This window comes from Xenopus tropicalis, chromosome 1, assembly GCF_000004195.4.
Source record: "Xenopus tropicalis strain Nigerian chromosome 1, UCB_Xtro_10.0, whole genome shotgun sequence".
NCBI lineage: Eukaryota > Metazoa > Chordata > Amphibia > Anura > Pipidae > Xenopus > Xenopus tropicalis.
This window is the reverse complement of record NC_030677.2, coordinates 92937995-92962343: the sequence shown is the minus strand read 5'-3', so window position 1 is coordinate 92962343 and position 24349 is coordinate 92937995. Positions and strand designations below refer to the sequence as shown.

Sequence of the window (24349 nt, the reverse complement as noted above, 5' to 3'; positions counted from 1 at the left end):
ACATTTTTAGGCGATTTTCTGAAATGTCATAAAAACCAATAACTTTAGGAAAGCTCTGCAGATTGGTACTTTGGTGTAGAAAGGACTCTTTACCCTTGTTGGATTTGTCAGAATGTGTACTTTCCAAAAATATATGGTTTTGTGGGGGTCACTGTATGGTTAGGGGAAGTTTTGGCACATAATACACTGACAGGGGGCTCTGTGTGCAAAAGCTGAGCTGGCAGGCGAGAAATCCTTATGCGCTATTTTCATTTAGGGTTCAGTACATACCGCAGACTTTGGTATATCTATGCATATTGGGCATCAAACTGTTCAGTAGACCTCTGGGGTGATTTGTCTTTATCTGATCTTTATCAAGAAATTGTGATAAATGCGGCAAATTGCAACATTTTTATGCGATTTTCGAAAATGTCATATAAATCTGCAAACTTAGGAAAGCTTTACAGCTTGGTACTTTGTAGCAATAAGAAATATTTACCCATTATAGATTCGGGGGGATGTGTATTTTCCAAAAATATATGGCTTTCTGGGGTGAATGTACTTTTTTTGTAGCATTATCCCACATAAAGGATGTAAATGTGTTGATTTTGCAGGAGCTGAAATGATAGATCATATGGGGGTATGTTCCCATTGGGGCCCCTACATGCCACATACTTAGGTAAACCTATACATATTGGGCATCAAACTGTTCAGTGGACCCCTGGCGTTCAAATTTAGGGTGTTTTATCTTGGTACCTAACACTATGTGGGAGATAAGATGCTGCAAAGTGGAAGCTTTGAGGGGATTTTTGGAAATGTCATCAAAATTGCTAACTTTAGAAAAGCTGTGCGGCTTGGTACTTTGGAGTAGAAAGACATGGGTACCCATTTTAGATTCGGGGGAATGTGTACTTTCCAAAAATATATGACTTTCTGGGGTGAGCGTACTTTTTTGTAGCTTTATCCCACATATAATGATGTAAATGTGTTGATTTTGCATGAGCTGAAATGACAGAAATGACAGTATATATGGGGGTATGTTCACATTGGGGCCCCTACATGCCACATACTTAGGTAAACCTATACATATTGGGCATCAAACTGTTCAGTGGACCCCTGGCGTTCAAATTCAGGGTGTTTTATCTTGGTACCTAATGCTATGTGGGAGATAAGATGCTTCAAAATGGAAGCTTTGAGGGGATTTTTGGAAATGTCATCAAAATTGCTAACTTTAGAAAAGCTGTGCGGCTTGGTACTTTGGAGTAGAAAGACATGGGTACCCATTTTAGATTCGGGGGAATGTGTACTTTCCAAAAATATATGGCTTTCTGGGGTGAGCGTACTTTTTTGTAGCTTTATCTCACATATAATGATGTAAATGTGTTGATTTTGCAGGAGCTGAAATGACAGAAATGACAGTATATATGGGGGTATGTTCACATTCGGGCCCCTACATGCCACATACTTGGGTAAACCTATACATATTGGGCATCAAACTGTTCAGTGGACCCCTGGTGTTCAAATTCAGGGTGTTTTATCTTGGTACCTAATGCTATGTGGGAGATAAGATGCTTCAAAGTGGAAGCTTTGAGGGGATTTTTGGAAATGTCATCAAAATTGCTAACTTTAGAAAAGCTGTGCGGCTTGGTACTTTGGAGTAGAAAGACATGGGTACCCATTTTAGATTCGGGGGAATGTGTACTTTCCAAAAATATATGACTTTCTGGGGTGAGTGTACTTTTTTGTAGCTTTATCCCACATATAATGATGTAAATGTGTTGATTTTGCAGGAGCTGAAATGACAGAAATGACAGTATATATGGGGGTATGTTCACATTCGGGCCCCTAAATGCCACATACTTGGGTAAACCTATACATATTGGGCATCAAACTGTTCAGTGGACCCCTGGTGTTCAAATTCAGGGTGTTTTATCTTGGTACCTAATGCTATGTGGGAGATAAGATGCTTCAAAGTGGAAGCTTTGAGGGGATTTTTGGAAATGTCATCAAAATTGCTAACTTTAGAAAAGCTGTGCGGCTTGGTACTTTGGAGTAGAAAGACATGGGTACCCATTTTAGATTCGGGGGAATGTGTACTTTCCAAAAATATATGACTTTCTGGGGTGAGCGTACTTTTTTGTAGCTTTATCCCACATATAATGATGTAAATGTGTTGATTTTGCAGGAGCTGAAATGAAAGAAATGACAGTATATATGGGGGTATGTTCACATTGGGGCCCCTACATGCCACATACTTAGGTAAACCTATACATATTGGGCATCAAACTGTTCAGTGGACCCCTGGCGTTCAAATTCAGGGTGTTTTATCTTGGTACCTAATGCTATGTGGGAGATAAGATGCTTCAAAATGGAAGCTTTGAGGGGATTTTTGGAAATGTCATCAAAATTGCTAACTTTAGAAAAGCTGTGCGGCTTGGTACTTTGGAGTAGAAAGACATGGGTACCCATTTTAGATTCGGGGGAATGTGTACTTTCCAAAAATATATGGCTTTCTGGGGTGAGCGTACTTTTTTGTAGCTTTATCTCACATATAATGATGTAAATGTGTTGATTTTGCAGGAGCTGAAATGACAGAAATGACAGTATATATGGGGGTATGTTCACATTCGGGCCCCTACATGCCACATACTTGGGTAAACCTATACATATTGGGCATCAAACTGTTCAGTGGACCCCTGGTGTTCAAATTCAGGGTGTTTTATCTTGGTACCTAATGCTATGTGGGAGATAAGATGCTTCAAAGTGGAAGCTTTGAGGGGATTTTTGGAAATGTCATCAAAATTGCTAACTTTAGAAAAGCTGTGCGGCTTGGTACTTTGGAGTAGAAAGACATAGGTACCCATTTTAGATTCGGGGGAATGTGTACTTTCCAAAAATATATGACTTTCTGGGGTGAGCATACTTTTTACTAGCTTTATCCCACATATAATGATGTAAATGTGTTGATTTTGCAGAAGCTGAAATGACAGAAATGACAGTTCATATGGGGTATGTTCACATTGGGGCCCCTACATGCCACATACTTAGGTAAACCTATACATATTGGGCATCAAACTGTTCAGTGGACCCCAGGCATTCATATTTAGGGTGTTTTATTTGGTTACTTTATGACCTGTAGGAGATAAGATACTATAGACTAGAAGCTTTGAAGCGATTTTTAAAAAAAATCACAAATTTTGATAAAAACCAATAACTTTAGGAAAGCATTGCGACTTGATAGTTTGGAGTAGACAGACAGTTGTGCCTATTCTGTATTCCCCAGAATCTGTTCTTTCCAAAAATGTACAATTTTCTGGGATAAACCTTCTGTTAGTGGAATTTTGGCCTTGAAATCCAAAGTATGCAGTTTTTTTGGAGCAGTGCTTTGGGAATTTGGTAGTGTACTGCTGGGAGTTTTTGACCTATACAAGTGAGAAATCTCCATAAAACTATATATATTTGGTATTGGCACGTTCAGGAGACATGGGACTTTCCAAATCAGTTGTATATTCGTGCATAAAATAATTTTTGTTTCTAGTATGTGTGATTATATTATGGAAAATTTGATTTTTTTTGCATTTTTAGACATTTAGAAGCCTATATCTTGTTACAGAATTGGAATTACACAAAAATTCTACCATATTTTGAAAGCTTAGGTTGTTCTGAAAAAAACGATATATTGTTTTCCTTGGTAAACTAAAAGTCCCCCCGAGGAAAGGCCCCTAAAGTGAAACAGTGCAAAATGTTCAAAAACTGTCTGGCAATACAAGTTCCGCTTTGACCAAAATGGCTGGCAGTAAAAGGGTTAAAACAACAAAATGTCTTTATTTCGCATATCACTTGTGTTCAACGTTTCAGCCCACATTTTTTTTTAAAGGTCCTAATGTGGACTGAAACATGTGTGATATTTGAAATAAATACATTTTGTTGTTTTAAAGGGATATTGTCACGATTTTTATGGTAAACTTAGACTAAATATACCGTTTAACCCTTTAAGTGCCACAGAATTCAGAATCTACATTCTGTGAATAAAAGGGCTGAAATGCCACAGAACATAGATTCTAGTGCTTTTAAAGCCACTCCTTTGCTCCCTACTCCTTCCCCAGCCCATAGGCAACAAGTGGAGGGGGGGAAACAAGTGATTCCTGGGGCACAATCACCAAGTGGCCCCAAAGGAAGCAGCAGGCACTTAGATGCTACATGCCTGCTGCTTCTTCTACTTCTTGGACCCCCCAGCTTCACCCCCAAACCAGATCTGAAGAGAGCTGCGTGGATCCTTCTCCTCCAGATGGATTTTCAAGCCATCATATCCCAGGTTAGTGTCAAATACACACACTTATTGCACTAATGCACAATTACATTTACACAAACACACATACATTTTTGGGGGTTCAGGGGACTTTTACACATTCACTCACACATACTTGCACACACAACACGCAATTTGCCAGCTATACACACACATATACACAATTTTGTGGCTTTTTTTAATCGCATCATGTTTTTTTTTTGCCAGAAAAAAATGTTTTATTGTCAATCAGGAAGGTAAAGACAGAAAATGAGGAGCGCATTGCGGCAGAGACTAAAACTAACCCCATGTAACATGTATCAGGGATCTCTTATCTTGCTACCTTTCTATCTGCTGGTGGGAAAGAGAGGGGGTGATATCACTCCAACTTTACGTGCAGCAGTAAAGGGTGACTGAAGTTTATGAAGTTACATGGCTGAGGGCACCTGGGAAACTAAGAACTATCCCATTGTCAAATTTCAAAATGGAATATTAAAAAAATCTGTTTGTGCTTCAGAAAAACAGATTTCAATACAGGATTCTGCTGAAGGAGCACTATTAACTTACTGGTTTGTAAAAAAAAAAAAAAAAACATGTTTATTTCCAGTGACAGAATTACTTTAAATATAATCCCTTAACAAACTTTCAGATACCATGCCCACCACAGATGTAAAACTTGTATGCCTTTAATTGCCAGGTTGCGATAATTGGATTTCATTTGTTTTCCTCTAACTAATAGGCCCCGTACCAGATGAAAGTGTCTGGAAAAGTGAGAAAAACTCATCTGGCTAAAACTAATAAATATTAAAGTAATAACATATCCTGTTGAATTACTTATATGCAACCTTCTAGCCAACTGTAAGAAATTGCTCATCTTGGGTGCCATTATTTTTGTTATATATATATATATATATATATATATATATATATATGTATATATGTATGTGTGTGTGTATGGGGGAGTTGTACTGATTACTTAAAAACCAGTTGTCCAAATCACACCCAAAACCAAATCTACATATCAAAGGGGTTTACTGTGAATGGCAGTTGGGCAGAATGTTGGTCACAGAAGCCTAAAAACTCATTTATGTATTCAAAATATTCGCTCAACAGTCTTTTAACAATGGGCAAGGTGTAGTTTTTATCAACTCCATCTGATCAGTTGGTATGTGGGGCAGTGGCTGAAAAGGTGAATAAATGTAAATTGGACGGTAGTAAGAGGGGGAACAGCATCTGAAATGACCAGGGGAACATGTGAGGACTACAAAATAATGGAAATATTGTTTTAGTTTAAACATTTAATTGTAACAATCGATTGATTTATTATTCAATATATTCCCTTTTATATACACTTATTGGTGTGGATTATTTGTCTGCTTCTCAAAAAAACGTGACCATAGTAAGAGGGGTGAAAAATATTATTAGTAATATTATATTAAATCACAGCCTCTACCCAAAACAGCTGCATCATCATAAAAGTGCAATCTATCTCCGGCAAAGAGCCTGTAGCTAATGTAAAAATCAGCCCAGTTCTCCAAAAACACAAAGCCTTGTTTCATACAATAATCTCTATCATTTGATCTTCCTAAACCCCCTCTGCCTTTCTTATGTAGCACATGGCACAGGTAATCTGAGATAATTAATTTAGAAGTCCTTGCTTCAGATTTAGATCTAGTTTCTTGAAATCTCTCTTTAGGTATTTTCCCTTTCCGCTAATTTGTCATTGCACTAATGTGTACCAAAACCTAAAGATTTTGCCTGTTCAGAGCTGTCCTTCCCAAATCCTTTATCACACAAGAAAACCTTTGACATGCCTGTCTCCCTCATTGCCCCCGATTTCCCCTAACTGTCCCATCTTCAGCCTCCACTTCACCAGTCAACCAGTGGTCCATCAGTGAGCTGCTTTAAGTCTGCATACATGTCACAAGACAAACAGGTTTCTCATTGCTATAAATCCTACCTGTCTAATGTCTTTTCAGTTTTCAATGATATTGCTATGTAGCCTTCTAAATGTGTTGAGTTTTTGAGTATTTATGTATATATTTGTCTGTAGAAGTGTAAAGGATTTCTGTAAATGGAATCTGGAACTGTTTTTATGATTAAGTGTTTAATGACTATACTTATTTTAATCCCCTTTTCTTCTCCAGTGTATTAATCTCTGCTTTTCCCTTGCTACCTTGTGAATATATCCCCCCAAGCAATTTCAGCTACATAGTTTTTGCTCCCTCTTCTGCCCCAGTGTATTTATCTAAACCACCAATTTCAACTTCACTGTTTTTATCCAAACTTCTTCCAAAGTGTAGTTATTCCCACCACTAATTTTGCTGAACTTATTCTTTTGTTCTCCCTTTTGCCTCACCATTGACTTCAATTCCACTGATTTTATCCCCACTTCACCAGTGTACTAGTCCCCACCACAAATTCAGCTTCATTGTATTTATTTCCACTTCCCCCTTCTGCCCAGTATATTTATCCCCACAACCAATTTCAGCTCCACTGCCTTTTTCCCCACTTCCTCCTATAGTCCAGTGTATTTATCCTTTTTTTTTTTAAGGTTTTTATTTTGCATTTTTCAAACAAACAAAATAAACAAAGGAAAAACAGATAAAATAAAGTAACTTTGTGTATTTATCCTTACTACCAATTTCAGCTTCATTGTATTTATCTTCACTTCCCACTTCTGCCCCAGTGTATTTACCCCACAACTAATTTCAGCTCCACTGTATTTATATCCATATAAATTTACAGTGCTACATTGAAAAAAGGGGTGCTGAACACACTGACCCTTTTACCTTGCATTATTTAAGATTAACTAAGCCTTGCTATGATATCTGTAGGATGCTCAATATATTTTTTTTAGCACTCACCCTGAAAATAGGAATGTCCTGTCTGCTTAAGTTTTCCATATTTTCAGTCTTGTCCTCTCCCATGTGAAAGTGAAGAAGCAGCCATGCCACAGCGTACACAGTAATATTAGCCATCACAGTGAAGGCATATCTATTAAAAAAAAAAAAAAAAAACACATAAATACTATTCCCTTATTCTCTATACCCTTGCCCTGGCTGTCAGCTGCTGAAAAAGCTCAAAGACAATCACATAACCTTGCACACTTTTACCTTCTGAATTTAATGTAGCCAAGAAATATAGAATCTAAGTTGCTGGCACTCTGAAACATTCAGCAGGGAAAAGGTTAATAATCGCTGTATACCAGCATATCCCAAATGAGATAACAAGTGTCTGCCAATACTGTGGCTTTTAGAACTTTCAAATGACATACAGTTATCCTGCTTTTTAGATTCTCCTGTTTCCATCACCATTGTACAATACTAATGGCGCATTGAGCATTTTTAAAATTACCGAACTCTGGAAAGTGGTGGCACAAAAGGTACATACATCTGTGGCGCACGTAGATGTATCACTTGTACGTATGTGAAACGGTCCACCACTGTTCGGTTACGGGCAGATCTTTTGATATACGTGTTTATGCAAATTGCAATACACAGTATGTTGTATACCTGTTAACCTGTTTAAGTTGTAAAATTCAGTATGTTGGCTGTACAATCCGTTCTTTAAAAAGTAGGATGCGAGAGCACATTAGACACATTGTTTCAAAGAGTAGTAACAGTCCTATTGCAAGGCATTTTACACAATGTTGCGAGGCTGATCCTTCCTTTTTACAGATTCAAGTTATTGACAGGGTTTTCCCTGATGAAAGAGGTTCAAATATGCATGATAGACTGTTGCGTCTTGAGGTGAAATGGATCTTTATTTTGGGCACTCGGCATCCTACTGGTTTAAATTCTATTTTTGATATTAGTTGCTATGTTTGACATAATTAACCTGAAATTTGATGACCTTATTCACTGTTTCTTACTTTAATCATTTTGATTTTATTAAGGTCATCGCTGTGGGGTATTATGACTTTTATCTCATGTGCTTATATATTTATTATTGATTCAATTTTACTGTGTAACTTCGTGTGGCTTGCTACATTGTACTTGATTGTATCGAATTTTCTCCATCTGTTTAAGAGTTAAATGGGCAGTACTGATGTCCTGCTCATCATCGTTATGTCACTATTTAAATGTTTTCTTGCTTGTGTTTGTTATGCCTATGATTAAGTGTACATTTACACGAAACGCGTCAGGCGTATTGTTTTTAAATGGAGTAATAAAAATCGAGTTAATCAAGCCGCTGTGTCCGGTGCATTTGGAGCCCTTTTGCATATGTGTGATTTCGCCTTCCCCAGCTACAGGTTCGGGGCTCTGAGCACCTGAACCACTTCTGAACAACGGTGAGTTCTTTGGTATTTAGGATTTCACATTGTGAGAGCTGATATGATGGTGTTGGGAATTTGACCTAGATCAACTGTGAGACAGATCCGGGGTTTATACACCTGGATCTCTCTTTTGTATTTGGTACGTTTTATTTATTTGATTTCCTGACATTTGAGACATTTAGGTTAAATTAATTGAGCCATTTCTAAGTTTAGGTTACTACCATTTCTTAGTTTGTACCATACCTGTACTAAAAAAGTATATTTTTATGAAAATTATTTATTTAGAGGTAGCAAGGTTTTACATTGTTTATGCAAAATATCTTTATAGAGACCTACATTGTTTTGGGGGTATAGTGTTCCTTTAACAACCACAGGCATCACATTTAGTTAGGGATGCATCAATTCCACTATTTTCGGATTCGGCCAAACCCCCGAATCCTTTGTAAAAGATTCAGCCGAATACCAAACTGAATCCTAATTTGCATATTTAAATTAGGATACAGAAGAGCTGCGGCACGTGCAGACAAAAATCACATGATTTTAAGGATTCAGTTCGGCCAAGAGCATGGATTCGGCACAATCCTGATAAAAAAGGCCAAATCTTGGCCGAATCCCAAACCAAAACCTGGATTTAGCGCATCCATACATTTAATTGACTGGAGAAAAAGCATTCTGAGAAAGTTTGTACAGAGGCTGAATTCAAATTGCCAGATGGTGTAGTTTTAGCTCACATGACCATGCTATCCACTACAAACAGGGAGACTTGACTTAGCAGGCATACAATTTTTTTATCAGTAGCACAATGAAAGTACTGGCCTCTCTACCCGTTGCCCCACATTTTACTAACATGTTGACTGATGAGGCAATTATGTGAACTAATGTAAAGCAATAATCACATACTAAATAATCAGCTTTATATTAATTAGTTTTATTTTTTTATTTTTTAAATTAAGCTTTTTGTTCAGTAGTTCTCCAGTTTGGAATTTTTGCAGCTATCTGGTTGCTAGGGTTCCATTTAGTGGTGTGAATAAAAGATTTAAAGAAGAATAGGAGAGGACTTGAATTGAAAGATTAACAATAAAAAGTAACAACAACAATAAAACAATAATCACACAGAGCAATAACTCTTGGGCTGCCAGGGTCAGTGACCCCCTTCTGAAAGCTGGAAAGAGGCAGAGCATGAAGACAAATACTTCAAAAACTATACAAAATTAAAAATGAAGACCAATTGAAAAGTCAGTAAGAATTAGCCAAGAACTTGCTAAGGTAATTCTACAAGTTGAACCAAGGAAAGTCCTGTATACCTGTGCTGTCCAACTGTCTGCCCGTGACCCCCCTCTGTGTGGCCCCCCACCTGTCTGGCTGCTTTGATGGCTTACCTTTGTGTATGCTTTAAATGGTATCAATACTGATATTAACTGGCCCCCTGCATGGTTCACACCTTAGATTCAGGCTGTAAACCCCCTGTATTTTTTAAACATGTAATCCACTGTGCTGTTCACATCTTTAAACCCTGCATTGTTCACACCTCTGGAGGAGAAGGAAATCTAAGTGATTAAGGAGATGTTGCAGCCTTACTGTTTACCTCCGGACAACCACTGTGTGGCAGGTATTGAAAGATTTCAAAGAGGCTGTTCGCTGATTAAATTTTTGTGTGTGGGGTTTACATGTCCTTTAAAGGGGTTGTCACCTTTGATATAAAATCTCTGCTGTTAAGTTCGTTACTGCTTACTATGTATAAATATATAAGGGGATCATATAATAACCTCTCTAATACTTTACCAGTAGGGCCTTCCAACTGACACGATTAATATGTAAATATTTGGAAAGGATTTTTTACTGTGAGAGCTGTGAAAATTGTGGAATTCCCTCCCTGAACTAGTTGTACTGGCTGATACATCAGATAGCTTCAAGAAGCGGTTGGATGGCTTTTTATCAAGTGAGGGAACACAGGGTTATGGTAGATAGCTCTTAGTACAAGTTGATCCAGGGACTGGTTCGATTGCCATCTTGGAGTCAGGAAGGAATTTTTTCCCCTCTGTGGCAAATTAGAGAGGCTTCAGATGGGTTTTTTTGCCTTCCTCTGGATCAACTAGCAGTTAGGCAGGTTATATATAGGTATTATGGTAGAAATTGATGGACGTATGTCTTTTTTCAACCTAACTTACTTACTATGTTACTAACAGTGCTCATATCACTCCTGACATTATTTTCCCAAAAAACATTTTTTAAAAAAAGAATTGCCTGCTATATTGCTGGTTCATCTTCTCTTCCTTTAGTGTGAAAGAATCAGTAGGTGTGTTTAAAAAAATCCTCTCATCCTCCCCACCCTGAATTTCCTTGTGGACAGAGATTGTTGCTTCACAACACAGCTGCAATCTTCTACATTTTAACAGGTATGGGTAAACAGGGAGGCACTGGGGTGTGCTGATCAGTGGGGGCTCTACAGGAGAGTCTTTAAACACAATTATCTGTCACATTTTAATATAGTATAACAGCTCATGCAATATTTTGAGTGGCACTCCTCTCTGTAGACCCCTGGCGTCTATATGATTTTCTGAGGTGAATGTACTTTTTACTAGCGTTATCCCACACAAAAGTATGTATATGTGTTGATTTTGCTGAAGCTGAAATGACAGATAATATGGGGTATGTTCACATTGGGGCCCCTACATGCCACAAACTTAGGTAAGCCTATACATATTGGGCATCAAACTGTTCACTGGACCCCTGGTGTTCAAATTCAGGGTGTTTTACCTTGGAACCTAATGATACATGGGAGATAAGATGCTGCAAACTGGAAGCTTTGAGAGGATTTTTAGAAATATTATAAAAATTGCCAAGTTTAGGAAAGCTTTGCGGCTTGCTCCTTTGGAGTAGAAAGACATGGGTACCCATTTTAGATTTGAGGGAATATGTACTTTCCAAAAATATATGGCTTTCTGGGGTGAGCGTACCTTTTTCTAGCTTTATCCCACACAAAATGATGTAAATGTGTTGATTTTGCAGAAGCTAAAATGATCATATGGGGGTCTGTTCACATTGGGGCCCCTACATGCCACATAAACCTATACATATTGGGCATCAAACTGTTCAGTGGACCCCTGGCATTCACATTTAGGGTGTTTTCTCATGGTACCTAATGATATGTGGGAGATAAGATACTATAGACTGGAAGCTTTGAAGCGATTTTTAAGAAATTTCGCAAATTTTGATAAAAACCAATAACTCTAGGAAAGCATTGCAACTTGGTAGTTTGGAGTAGACAGGCAGTTCTACCTATTCTGGATTCCCCAGAATCTGTTCTTTCTAAAAATGTATAATTTTCTGGGATAAACCTTCTGTTGTGGAATTTTTGGCCTTGAAATCTAAAGTATGCAGCTTTCTGGAGCAGTATTTCGAAATTTGGTAGTGTACTGCTGGGAGTTTTTGACCTATACAAGTGAGAAATCTCCATAAAACTATATATATTTGGTATTGGCACGTTCAGGGGACATGGGACTTTCCAAATCAGTTGTATTTTCATGCATAAAATAATTTTTGTTTGTGGTGTATGTGTTTATATTATGGAAAATATATTTTTTTTTTTCATTTTTTAGACATTTAGAAGCCTATATCTTGTTACAGAATTGGAATTACACAACAGTTCCACCATATTTTGAGAGCTTAGGTTGTCCTGAAAAAAATGATATATAGTTTTCCTGGGTAAACTAAAAGTCCCCCCGAGGAAAGGCCCCTAAACTGAAAGAGTGCAAAATGTTCAAAAACTGTCTGGCATTAGAAGTTCCACTTTGTCCAAAACGGCTGGCAGTGAAAGGGTTAAGCAAGCCCCTGAAGGGCTAAAAGCTCAGTAAATATTTCTTGACTTAAGAAAGGGTGTTCAAATGGATGGGTGCAAAATAAAGTCTGGCAGGCATGAGTTGGACCAAATTCCAATTATGACAGTATATCTGTATGACAGTATGGGGCAGATTTACCAAAGCACGAATTCGAATGGCAAAAGTTCGGATTGGAAACGAAAATTTTGCCGCCTTTTCGGCGTGACTTTTTCGTATTTGTCGCGACTTTTTCATCACCACCGCAACTTTATTGTATTTTGCGCAACTATTTAGTCGCCTACGCGTTTTTTTCTTATTGAGCGATTGTAAACGGCGGAAAAACCAATCTGATTTTTTTTCGCAATGACGACGAAAAAGTTGCTGAAAATATACGAAACAGTCGCGACGGCGACGAAAAAGTTGCGGAACATACGAAAAAGTTAAAATGTGCCCCTAAGACTGAGTATTACGCTTATATCATACTAGGATCAGATGATAAGATGTATGAATCACTAACCTGAAAAAGACCTTTTTGTGTATACAGTCTAGAAATGCAGTTTAGAAAATAGAGATAAACTGTTTTACATGGGCAGAAAATAAACACATTTTAATGCAATTATTGTTACAGTGTAATTTACCTGAATGCAGTGAGCTCCACTTTGTCATGATCATTCTGTGACAGTTCTGGTATGAGAGATAGATGGGAGATCTGAGTGGCCGCCCATCCAAACTGGAAGATGACAATAAACGGGATAAAGTATATCAAGCCTACCCACTGTGGGGTGTTCTGTGTGCAGCCCAGACATTGATTGAATATAAAAGGGAATGACAGAACCACACTTATCGTTCCTAAGAGATAGGTAGAGAAAATAAATACATTAACAAAATCTAATGTAAGGAGGGCACTCTTATACAAAAAATCCTATTTAAATTCTATATTAAAAACATATACATATATTGTTATGGGTGCTGTGTTAAATGCCGTTTTCACTATATGATGGTTTGTATTGTAAATAGTTATATGTATGGTACTTGTAGATAATAAACTTGGTTGTTGCAAGCAATGCCTGTAAGTGGCTCCAATGGCAAAAGGTTTTGAGCTCTATTAAAAGGGGTATAGATTTAAGGGAGGAGAGAGTAATTCAACAGGATATTACTGAATCAGAGTCCAAAGAAGGGAAAGCTGGTGAACAAGATATCTCTTTTAAATGTATAATATTTTTTAATGTTAATCTACAACAGTTCACAGACAAGGCTTTCAAAGGTGCCAACTCAGGAACATTGAATGGTTACATGTGGCAGATTTGATGTTAATTTAAAACAATGCCTAGACTGTGGGGCTTAGATAGAAAAAATATAGTACATTAGTTTGGGCTATGGGGCCACCTTTCAAGTTAGTTAAGCAGACTAGGGATCATTTACAAACCAGTTACAGATACTCAGAAGATGCTTGCAGTTGTTGTGAAAATTGGTGCCATTCATTAAAGGTACTTGCAGGTGCACCATTGGCACAGTGCCCCAATGTACCCAATGGTCTGTTTAGATCACTTGCTCGCAGTGTGCCTATTGATACAGGGGAACCCTGTAGCCCTTAAGTGTGCCAGTAGCTCCAGGGTTCCCACAGTGACCTGCATCAATAGAGACACTGTACTTACACCTTAAGAATTGGGCACAGACAGCATTTTCATGCTAAGTCAATTTGTGTTCAGTTCTCGTCACTGCACATCTCCTCCTCATGGCCATGTCTGGACTGGGATTCAAAACTAGCATTTTAAAGGAACAGTAACACCAAAAAATGAAAGAGCTTTAAAGTAATAAAAATATAATGCACTGTTGCCCTGCACTGGTAAACTGGTGTGTTTGCTACAGTAACACTACTATAATTTATATAATAAGCTGCTGTGTAGCCACAGGGGCAGCCATTCAAGCTGGAAAAAAGGAGAAAAGGCACAGGTTAAATAGCAGATAACAGATAAGTTCTGTAGAATACAATAGTGTTTTATCTGTTATCTGCTATGTGCCTGTGCCTTTTCTCCTTTGAATGGCTGCCTCCATGGCTACATAGCAGCTTATTTATAAAAATTATAGTAGACTTTCTGAAGTAAACACACAACTTTTACCAGTGCAGGGCAGCAGCACATTATATTTTAGTTACTTTTATACACTTTCATTTTTTGGTGTTACTGTTCCTTTAAGTACACCAATGCCCAAGCAGCCCCCCCGCCAGCTCACTAAAATGGAATCTTACAGCAGTCTCTCTGGCATTTGCCAGAATCCACAGACTGCCAGAATCCACAGACTGCCAGAATCCACAGACTGCCAGAATCCACAGACTGCCAGCCTGGGCCTGCTCATGGCCACAATTAATCTGAAATTATGGGAACAAATTCTGCATTGTTGCTTGCTCCCAAAATTGAACTTTTATATGAGCTTTAATATGCCATCAATACATGGGCGTCCACAGAAGGGGGCAAGAGGGGGCACTTGCCCCCCCCTGGAAAAGTAGCAAAAAAAACAAAAACCTTACTCCGTTTCTGCACTTTCCCCTCAAGCCCGTTTTTGCTGTGCTCCGATTGGATCTTTCTTCTTGTGGATTCACCAATCAGAGCACAGCTTCCTTGACAGACAGTAAAATTGACCAATCAGAGCACAGATGCACACAGGGATCGGGAGATTTTGCAAACTGGAAACAGAAATAAAGACTGAAAAGATGAATCTGCAGCTGTAACTTTACCTGAGAACCAACTCTCAACTTTTGCTGCAGTTTTCATCCCACAGGTACTATACAGTTCTAAAGAATCACTAGCTGACATTAAATTGTTTAATTTATAATCTATCCCCTACCCTAACACATGGAGGGTAAGTTAACTCTTTCCCTCTGAAAAAGCTCATTGTGAGTTTATAAATGTGTTGTTGTTTTTTGCACTTACTATTTTTTTTTTTTTTTTTGTCATTGTTTTGTTCATTTATAGTAAGTTACAGTGGGGCCAATGTTGTGTATCCGTGCCAGTGTTATAGTGCCAGGGCCTGAATATCTGCCATCAGTACCCACTGCTCCTCATGGCATATAATGTGCTGGGTTTGTAAATACGGACTGCATCTCACTGTATATAATGGGGAGTCAGTACCCACTGCCTTTCTTGCTATAAAACTAACATAAACACATCTAAAGGGGTGGTTCACTTTTAAGTTAACCTTTAGTATGTTATAAAATGGCCTATTCCTAGCAACTTTGCAATTGGTCTTCCTAATTAATTTTTTTGAATAATTTGCCTTTCTCTTCTGCCTCTATACAGATTTCAAATGGGGGCCAAAAATATTGCTCTGCGAGGCTACAATTTTATTATTATTATAATTTTGTATTACTTATTTTTCCAAGTAGGCCCCTTAACTATTCATATTCCCATCTCTTGTTTAAATCACTACCTGGTTGCTAGGGTAAATAAGACCCTAGCAACCAGATAGCTGCTGAAATACCAAATGGAGAGCTGCTGAACAAAAAGCTAAATAACTGAAAAACCATTAAAAATAAAAGTGAATTCGAATGCGAACTACCCCTTTAAGCTAACTGATCCCAAACACAAATGTTTGCAGATCCCCTAACAGAAGTGCGCGTATGAATACTTTTACTACTAATACTAAACATTTTAGGGTAAAAAAAAAAAGCACCCCCACCCGCACTTTTGTACAGTATCCCTGGGAGTCAGTGGGAACGGCAAGAGGTAGTTGGGAGGTTAACTTTTTACGTCAGCAGTGAATCCACTAAGTGTCACATTAGCCGTAGGTCAGTCTGTGTATGGGCCATATTTAGCCTCCCCTAGTATCATCCTGCAAAAAAAAAAATATATATATATATATTTATCTGTTGCAGGATGATGCTAGCTTACTTGCCCCCCCTTGGAAAATTTTCTGCGGACGCCCATGCATCAATATTGCATGATATTCAGCCTTAATTTTTTTCTCTGCATACTTTTTAGCTATTCTCAATTACAAGTTCAGTTATTAAATAAGTGTGTCAGTCCTTCAGTCTCCATGTGTGTTAGCCACATACCATGCATGCCTACACTACCCTTTAGAAGGGTGTATTTGTGCAAAATCTACTGTTCAGTGTGTAACGTAAATATAAAGGCATGGGACCCATTTTACAATTCTTAGTCATATTAGATGTTTTTTCATTTGCTTAATAGTACCGGTTAAGTTATGCTTTATATTAAAAGTAAACCAAATGTTGCCTCAAATGGCAGTAGTATCTTGTTTAGGTTGCTAGGCTTAGAAATAGCTGAAGTAGCTATAATGAGCTGCATTGTTATGCTTTCCAACAAACATAGAAAGGACAAGAGGCAATTAAGTAGTTCCTCTTACATTTTAATTTTACAAACTTTAAAACACAGGAACAAATACATGTTTTACAGGGTCACTGATCCTTATTATCTCATAAGGTCTTAATAGCTATTAGGAGTCGACAATCTGATACTAGGTTTCCAAACTTAAACTACTATTGTGCAAATATGGTGGCCCCCCTCACAGAAGAAGATGGGGGATCAGATAGGTAATGTAAAAGCATTAGGCAAATACTTTTAAAGCAAAATTATAAGTAGTATGCAAAGACAATGTTATGATAGGTTTAAAAATTCTGGTGTCAGTATCTTTTTAAGTGTGATTGTGTAAGTCCCAGCATTCTCTCTGACCTGGTTCCTCAGTCAGAAGGTGATAATTTTTCTTTGCTTCCCTGTACAGAGTGAAGCCCCACCCCACTTCCTGTTCAGTTCTCTCTTCAATTCGACTATAGTCGACCTGGAGAGCCTTCTGGGCATGCCTGGAGGCAGCAGGAGCCAGTCTGTGCATTAGCAGGATTTTTTGTTTTTTTTGCTGAGAGACCTGAACAGGAAGTGGGGGCGGGGCTTCACTCTGCACAAGGAAGCAAAGAAAAACCATCACCTTCTGACTGAGGAACCAGGTCAGTGAGAATGCTGGGACAAAGGTAGGTAACTCTGGAGGCTGTTTAGAGTAATTTTACTGATAAAAAAAAGGTTTACTTATTCTTTAATGGCCATTTTACTACGCTTAAATTATTTTTTTACTTTTAAATTTAAATTCCCCAGTCACCCTAGTAGCAATTACCAAATGGATAACGCAAAAAACACCAAAAGAAACTATAAAAGCCAAGAAATTAAAATATTTTTCAATGCAGCACTGCCCTAATGCCTCCAAAAGGGAAGCATTTTCATCAATAATGTTTTGTTTCCAAAGTTTAGGGGCCAAGTGATCTTGCTGTTGGCCAATAACCAGTCATTCCACTGCTGAAAAGTTCATGTTGGAGATGCTCATATAATTCACTAAATAGATCATAAACAGCTGATGTTACTCTATAATAAGTAGCTCATAGAAATAGATCTATGAATAAATATATTAATTAACAGTCAGTTCATTGGGGGGCTATTGGAATTCACCTCAAGTTTAAACCCTACACTGCCCCTTCCGCCCCTGCTCTAAACTGTCATAGCTTGATATTGAAGGATCTTTATTTGGGGTCAATAAATGTGATAATAAAGTCAGTCAGTTTATTGGGGGTCAATGTAATTATCTTAAAGGAGAAGAATAAGGTAATTTTGGCATTTTACTGCCAATAGATTTGCCACATTAGTGCCACCTAGAACAATATATTTATTCAGCAGAAAGCATTACCATACCTGAGTAAAGAGCCCTAGAAGCTTAAGACAGCAGCTGTAATTTGAAATAGCTTCCTGTTTGCAGTCTAGCCCTTATAGCTCAGATCACACATTCCTAAGGGAGGGGGAGGAACTTCTTAGCATTCTTATGGGAGGGGGGAGCAGGAGAGAGGAGAGAACTGCGCTGACTCTGGCCACAGGAGTTATGGAATTTTCTGAGAGAGGAAATCAGGCACCCGAACAACATGTTTACACAAAAGAAGAAAATAAATCCTGTGTTTCTTTTGATAGAGGACTCAGTGCATCTTTTCTGCGAGTGCTTATGATTGCATTTACGTTGATCTTTCTGATAAAGCTTACTTAGTTTTTACCTTTCCTTCTCCTTTAAGTATGTTAATTCATTCGGGGTCAGTGGAGTTTGCTGTAAGTTTATACCTACCTGCCCATCACACTGCTCTGAACTGTAATTGCTTACATATGTACATAACGTAAGCTTCTCTGAAAGTAATGTAAGTTATTGCATAAGCTACGGTTGCAACGTATTGGGCCCATCGATCTTGCTGTAGGGTCCAATAACTAGTAATTAAAGAATGGCTTATATAATTCAGTAAATAGATACCAATAAAAACAGCTGATGTTACTCCATAATAAACAGTTAATATAAATAGTTAAATTACTTATTAAATAAATGTGCTAATAAAGTAAATTTTAATTCACTGGGGCAGTTTTTGAGGAAGTTACGTAAATTGAGTAATTTGTGACATAACATGTCCAGGCCTTCCCTTCAGATGAAGATTTTACCGGGCCCAGCACAACAGTCCCCCCTCTCCCTCCCTGATGGCAGCCTCTCTTTAGGTGCCAAATTGAAGGGGAAGGAAAAGGTGAAATCACTGGAGGGGGGGGGGTGCCATTTTTTTGTGATTCTAGATGGTTACCTAGAGCTGGTATTTTCCATCTTAACAAACACACACCAGCCTGAGTACGGTTTATTGAGAGCTGCCATCTCCTTCTGGGCTTTTAGGCTTCCCCTGTCAGGCTTGCTCAAGCACATGTGCAGTGCAGAATTTCTTCACTACACATGCCCTACAAGAAGTGACAGGGGGCACCTATGAGGATGAAACTCGATGAACAATAACCCAGACTAGTGTATTTTTTGCAGAGGTGGAGTGCCAACCCAGGGTAACACGTAACACGTACAATCACTCGGGAAAAGTACTTAAAGGGGTATAGAATGTGCTATTTCTAGCAAATTTGCAATTAGTCTTCATTATTTCTTTCTTATAGTTTTTTTTAATTATTTACCTTCCACTTCTATATCTTTTCACCTTCCAGTTGAGAGTTCCTGACCCCCAACAGCCAAAAACTATAACTCTGTGAGCTTACAATGTTATTATTGTTACTTTTTATTACTTATATTTCTATACAATCCTTCTCCTATTCATATTCCAGACTCTCATTTAAACTGTTGCCTAGTTGCTAAGGTAAACAAACCCCTAGCAACCAGATAGTCGCTGAAATTCCAAATTGGAGAGCTGCTTAACAAAAACCTAAATAACAGAAAAACTACAAAAAATGAAGACCAACTGCAAATTGTCTCATAATATCACAGTCTATGTCAAACTAAAAGTTAATTTAAATGTAAGCAACCCCTTTAACAATATTGCATCTCACTGAAATAAAGTCTACAAGATGTTCTATGACCCTACCACTTCAGATGCAAAATAGCTCAGTAGATAAGTGTGTAATTATTTCATGCAATTGTTTCTTCAAATGTAAAACCCAGCTGTAAAAAAACTAAATCTCCAAGTTCTTTAGCAGCGTCACAGGGCTACCTAACATGTCTTTCCCAGTAAACCCTAGCACAACATTAGACTTGCACATCTGCATTATAGAAATACTTCTGATTATGGTACACTCCAAATGCAGAATTTTAAAGGCTCATACTCATGAGGAATATTTTTATGCGTCTACATAAGCACGCAGAGTGCAAAAAAAATGCATTTAATGCATTTATGTTTTTTTAAACACAGCTAAGTGCGTTTTTGTCAGCTCCAAACAGCAACCTGCTATTTAACTGAATTATGAACATGTGTCAATCACAAGAAAAAGCAGCATGTTGCCTATAAAAAAATGCAAATGGAGTAAAACAGAACTCTAAACGCTCTAGTGAATACAACCAGTAAAAATCTAATGGAATAAATTAGCGAATGCGTCTAGGCTCGCTCAAACAAGCATCTCAAATGTATGCTGAAAATAAAAAAGCATAATGTTTGGCGCAGAATATGTCACACATCTTACTAGTATGCCACAGCTGACAGATCATGTGTTGATTCGTACAGGCTGAAAATACGTAGTTGTTATTGATATCTAAATAAAACAGGAGCCTGTAACCACTTACCTACAAGATGCCACGACTTCCTGCGTCCGTATGACAGCAAACCAGGGTGCCGGTCCGATTCATAACCCACTAAAGGAGTGCATATACCATCCGCTATTTGGCCAATCAGAAGTAGTATTCCCGCATAGAAAGAGTCGAATCCTAACACGGAATGGAAGTAGACCAGGAAATATGTGAACCACATTGAGGCACACAGATCGTTTAGGAAATGCCCAGTGGCATAGCTAAGCCGCTGGCAGAGCGGCAGTGACGGTAAATCTACCATACTGTGACACCAGGGTTGTCCTTACTTCAGTCGTCTTACGTGCAGACAGCAGTATCCTAAACAGCATCTGCTACCTAGCTGCTTCGGGCAGTTCTGAGCTAGAGAGCAGAGCGCCTATAAGCATGGCACTAGTATACAGAGAAGAAAAGCGTCCAGCCTACAATGCCACCTTATTCACCTTAATACAGGCTAAGGACAGGCTTGTAGTCGATCTCAGTAGCAGACGATTTAAATTTCCACAAGTTGAATTCAACATCATTAAGCGAACTAGCTGCTGGTAACAGCCCACTAAATGTTAATTACTGCTAAAGAAACCCAAACACAACCCTAGCATGACGCCGTCATCGCTTGACTGGCACTATTGCGAGCCAATCAAAAAAGCGCACTGTTTGGTGGGCGTATTCTTTCCTTGGTGGCCATGTCCTTTCTCTGGAAACAGGCTTACGTATCAGCTTACTCAACTAGTATTGTGTAAAAGGCAAAAGGCGTGTTCTCCGGCTTCGGCTGTGTCATCCTAGCATGTGACAGATAATGTATAACCCTTTTCTTGCCGAGGTGTTGAGTAAAAGTATTAATTACATTTATATTTACTTGTATTGGATTAAATGTTTAAGGGTTTCATTGAGTTCGTTTTCCCAGAGTGAACGTCAAACAGTAATTTATTTCGGTTTGTTATCTTCTGCAGAGAATCGAATCTAAAACTCTGATGCTGTGTTGTTTGTACTGATCAAAGCAGTTTTGTGTGTTTGTGGATTTGCAGGTGTACAAACTAATCATGTTCTGTGTGATGGAAAACACTTGCCCATTGTTTAAAGGGATACTGTCGTGATTTTTATGGTATACTATTTATTTATAAATTACACTGTTTACATAGCAAATAATTCACTCTACCATATCAAATTTTATTCTTGAACCATCAAATGCATTTCTTTTAGTTGTAATATTGGTGTGTAGGCAGCCATCTCAGTGCATTTCTGAGCTTTAAGAAGGAGCCAGCGCTACATATTAGAACTGCTTTCAGGTAACCTATTATTTCTCCTACTCCCATGTAACTGAAGGAGTAACAAGCCGGACTTGGGTTTCTTACTATTGAGTGCTATTCTGATGTCTACTGGGAGTTGCTATCTTGCTTGATCTGCTGATGGGCTGTTGGGAGGGTGATATCACTCCACCTTACAGCTCAGCAGTAAAGCCTGACTGAAGTTTATCAGAACACAGGTCACATGGTTTTAGCACCCTGGGAAATGAAGAATATGGCTAGCCCCATGTTAAAGTTCAAAATTAAATATAACAAAAATCTGTTTAAGTTTTTGAAAAACAGAAAGCAACACAGGATTCTGCTGTACATTTACATGGGTGCCTGGACTGAGAAATATTATAAATCAGGCCAAAAAAAGGGCACTCACAGGATTTCCTGAGTCAATCTTTTAAAGGTTTACTTTGCCTAAAAACAACATCAATGAGCAAGTCTGGTTGCTTACAGAGACAATAGCAAGGGGAAGAACTGTGGAAAGCCCCCAGCCATCATCTGTTGTAAAACACCAAATTGTAGTGGATGATTCTTGAAAATTTTTCATTAGTAAGCTTTTTTCAAGTTAGAATGGCTAATTATTGCTCAACATTTTGTTCTTCCTGGAAAACACTTGGTTATGGTGTCTGGCAAATCAGACGTTACAAACTGCTGGAATCTAGATGAAGTAAATTCATTGTATGACTAATAGCAACAGTTTGAGCTCACGAATAAAATATTGCAAATGGTGAAAAAAACAGTGTTTGTTGAAATTATTTTCATGCAAACTTTAATCAAAATTACCAGTGAGATGCTCTTTTTTTTTGATAAATTTAATACAAATCTGCACAATATCTACTAAATACATTGTGATTGGAAGGCAGTTTCCTGCGATTAAGACATATTGTCATGAGTAATTTGTAATTTACTTGCAACAATCCCAGTGTTAGTCTATGGCAAGGCATTTTTGTTGAGATTTGAACCCAGCAGAAAAAAATGCTACTGCTAGCTACAAATTTCCCTGAAAATGCCTTATGTCTTTGGGAGATTTGTAGCCAGCAGTAATTGCCCTGAGTGCCAGAATTGTTTGATCTGTGTCATGATTTGCCATAGCATAGATCAGAAGGAAACCAGAAAATGCAAAAGTCAGTGTCACAACAGGTACAGTAGGTGCTCAGTGGGTAGCACATCTGTCTTGCAGCACTGGGGTACTCAGTTCTGTTCCGTCTTAGTCACTATCTTCAAGGAGTCTGTATGTTAACTATAACTCAATGGGGCCACACCCTCAACCTGCATCTTTTTACTATTAATATACTTAAAAAACTTTTTGGGGTTAGTCTTGGCCTCTGCCACAATGCACTTCTCATTTTCTATCTTTGCCTTCCGGATTGCTGTTTTACAACACTTGTTATAGTGTTTATATTCATTAAACGCAGCTACTGTCCCCTCTGACTTATATTTCTTAAAAGCTTTCCTTTTTTTCCCTATTAACTTCTTTACCTCAGTGTTAAGCCACATAGGGTGATTCTTAACACTTCTACTTTTTCTTATTAATGGAATAAATTGAGAACAGTAATTATTTAATATCATTTTAAATGACAACCATTTCTGCTCTGTGTTTTTTTCAGGAAACATAATGCCCCAATCTATGCCCTGAAGCGCTGCCCTTAAACCAACAAATGTATTTTTTAGTTGTAATATTGGTGTGTAAGCAGCCATTGTGTGCAGTGGCATTGTGCCTGAATCTGAGCTTTCAAAAGGAGCCAGTACTACACATTAGAACTGCTTTCAGGTAAATTATGGTTTCTCCTACTCCCATGTAACTGAAGAAGTCACAAGCTGGACTTGGATTTCTTATTATAGATTGCTATTCTGATATCTACTGGGAGCTGCTGTCTTGCTACCTTCCCATTGTTCTGCTGGGAGGGAGTTGATATCACCCAACTTGCAGCTCAGCAGTGTGACTGAAGTTTATCAGAGCACAGGTCACATGGTTGTGGCACCCTAGGAAATGACGAAAATGGCTAGCCCTATGTGAAATTTCAAAATTAATTATAAAAAAATCTGTTTGTGGGTGAGCATTTGGGGAACAGTGATCATAACATAGTCTCCTTTGAGATAATACTGCAGAGACAGCTCTATAAGGGATTACCGTATATACTCGAGTATAAGCCGATCCGAGTATAAGCCGAGGTACCTAATTTTACCTAAGAAAACTGTGAAAACTTATTGACTCAAGTATAAGCCTAGGGTGGGAAATGCAGCCGCTACTGCTAAGTTTCAATAATCAAATTATTTAATAAAAGGACACTCACAAGTGCTTACATGACTACCATATTAATAAACACAAGGTATGGGCTGGAAAATGAGGCGCATCCAACATAAGATAACCATATGCAAGGTTGTACAGGTTAATATCTCATTTAATTTTACATACATATTGAAATTGTGATGTGTAAATTTGTTATTTAATTCTTATATAGTTCTGTATACTTTTTGGGGTGAGTGATGTAGAATCACAAGTTTAAGAAAGATAAAATCATGTGTACTAGGAAACAGTAAATATCTCTCATCCAGTCTCTTCTGCAAACCACTCTCTGGTTGCTAAGGTAAACAAGGCCCTAGCAACCAGATATGGACCTTA

The 24349-nt window shown here is 38.1% G+C and overlaps 1 protein-coding gene across 3 annotated transcripts in view; it reads right to left on the bottom strand.

Annotated features, from left to right (window-relative positions):
* mfsd12 (major facilitator superfamily domain containing 12) overlaps positions 1-21048 on the bottom strand; it is a 48152-nt gene extending 27104 nt beyond the window's left edge. For 2 of the 3 annotated variants that reach the window (XM_031899312.1, XM_031899308.1), the window contains exons 1-3: positions 20432-21048; positions 13003-13213; positions 7135-7264 (exon numbers count right to left, since the gene is read on the bottom strand). In XM_031899312.1, coding sequence (XP_031755172.1) covers positions 7135-7264; positions 13003-13213; positions 20432-20696 — 606 coding nt within the window. In that variant the 5' untranslated portion in view covers positions 20697-21048. The remainder of the gene's footprint in view (positions 1-7134; positions 7265-13002; positions 13214-20431) is intronic. The other variant, NM_001011396.1, reaches the window with a different exon arrangement.
* Positions 21049-24349: the final 3301 nt, after the last annotated feature.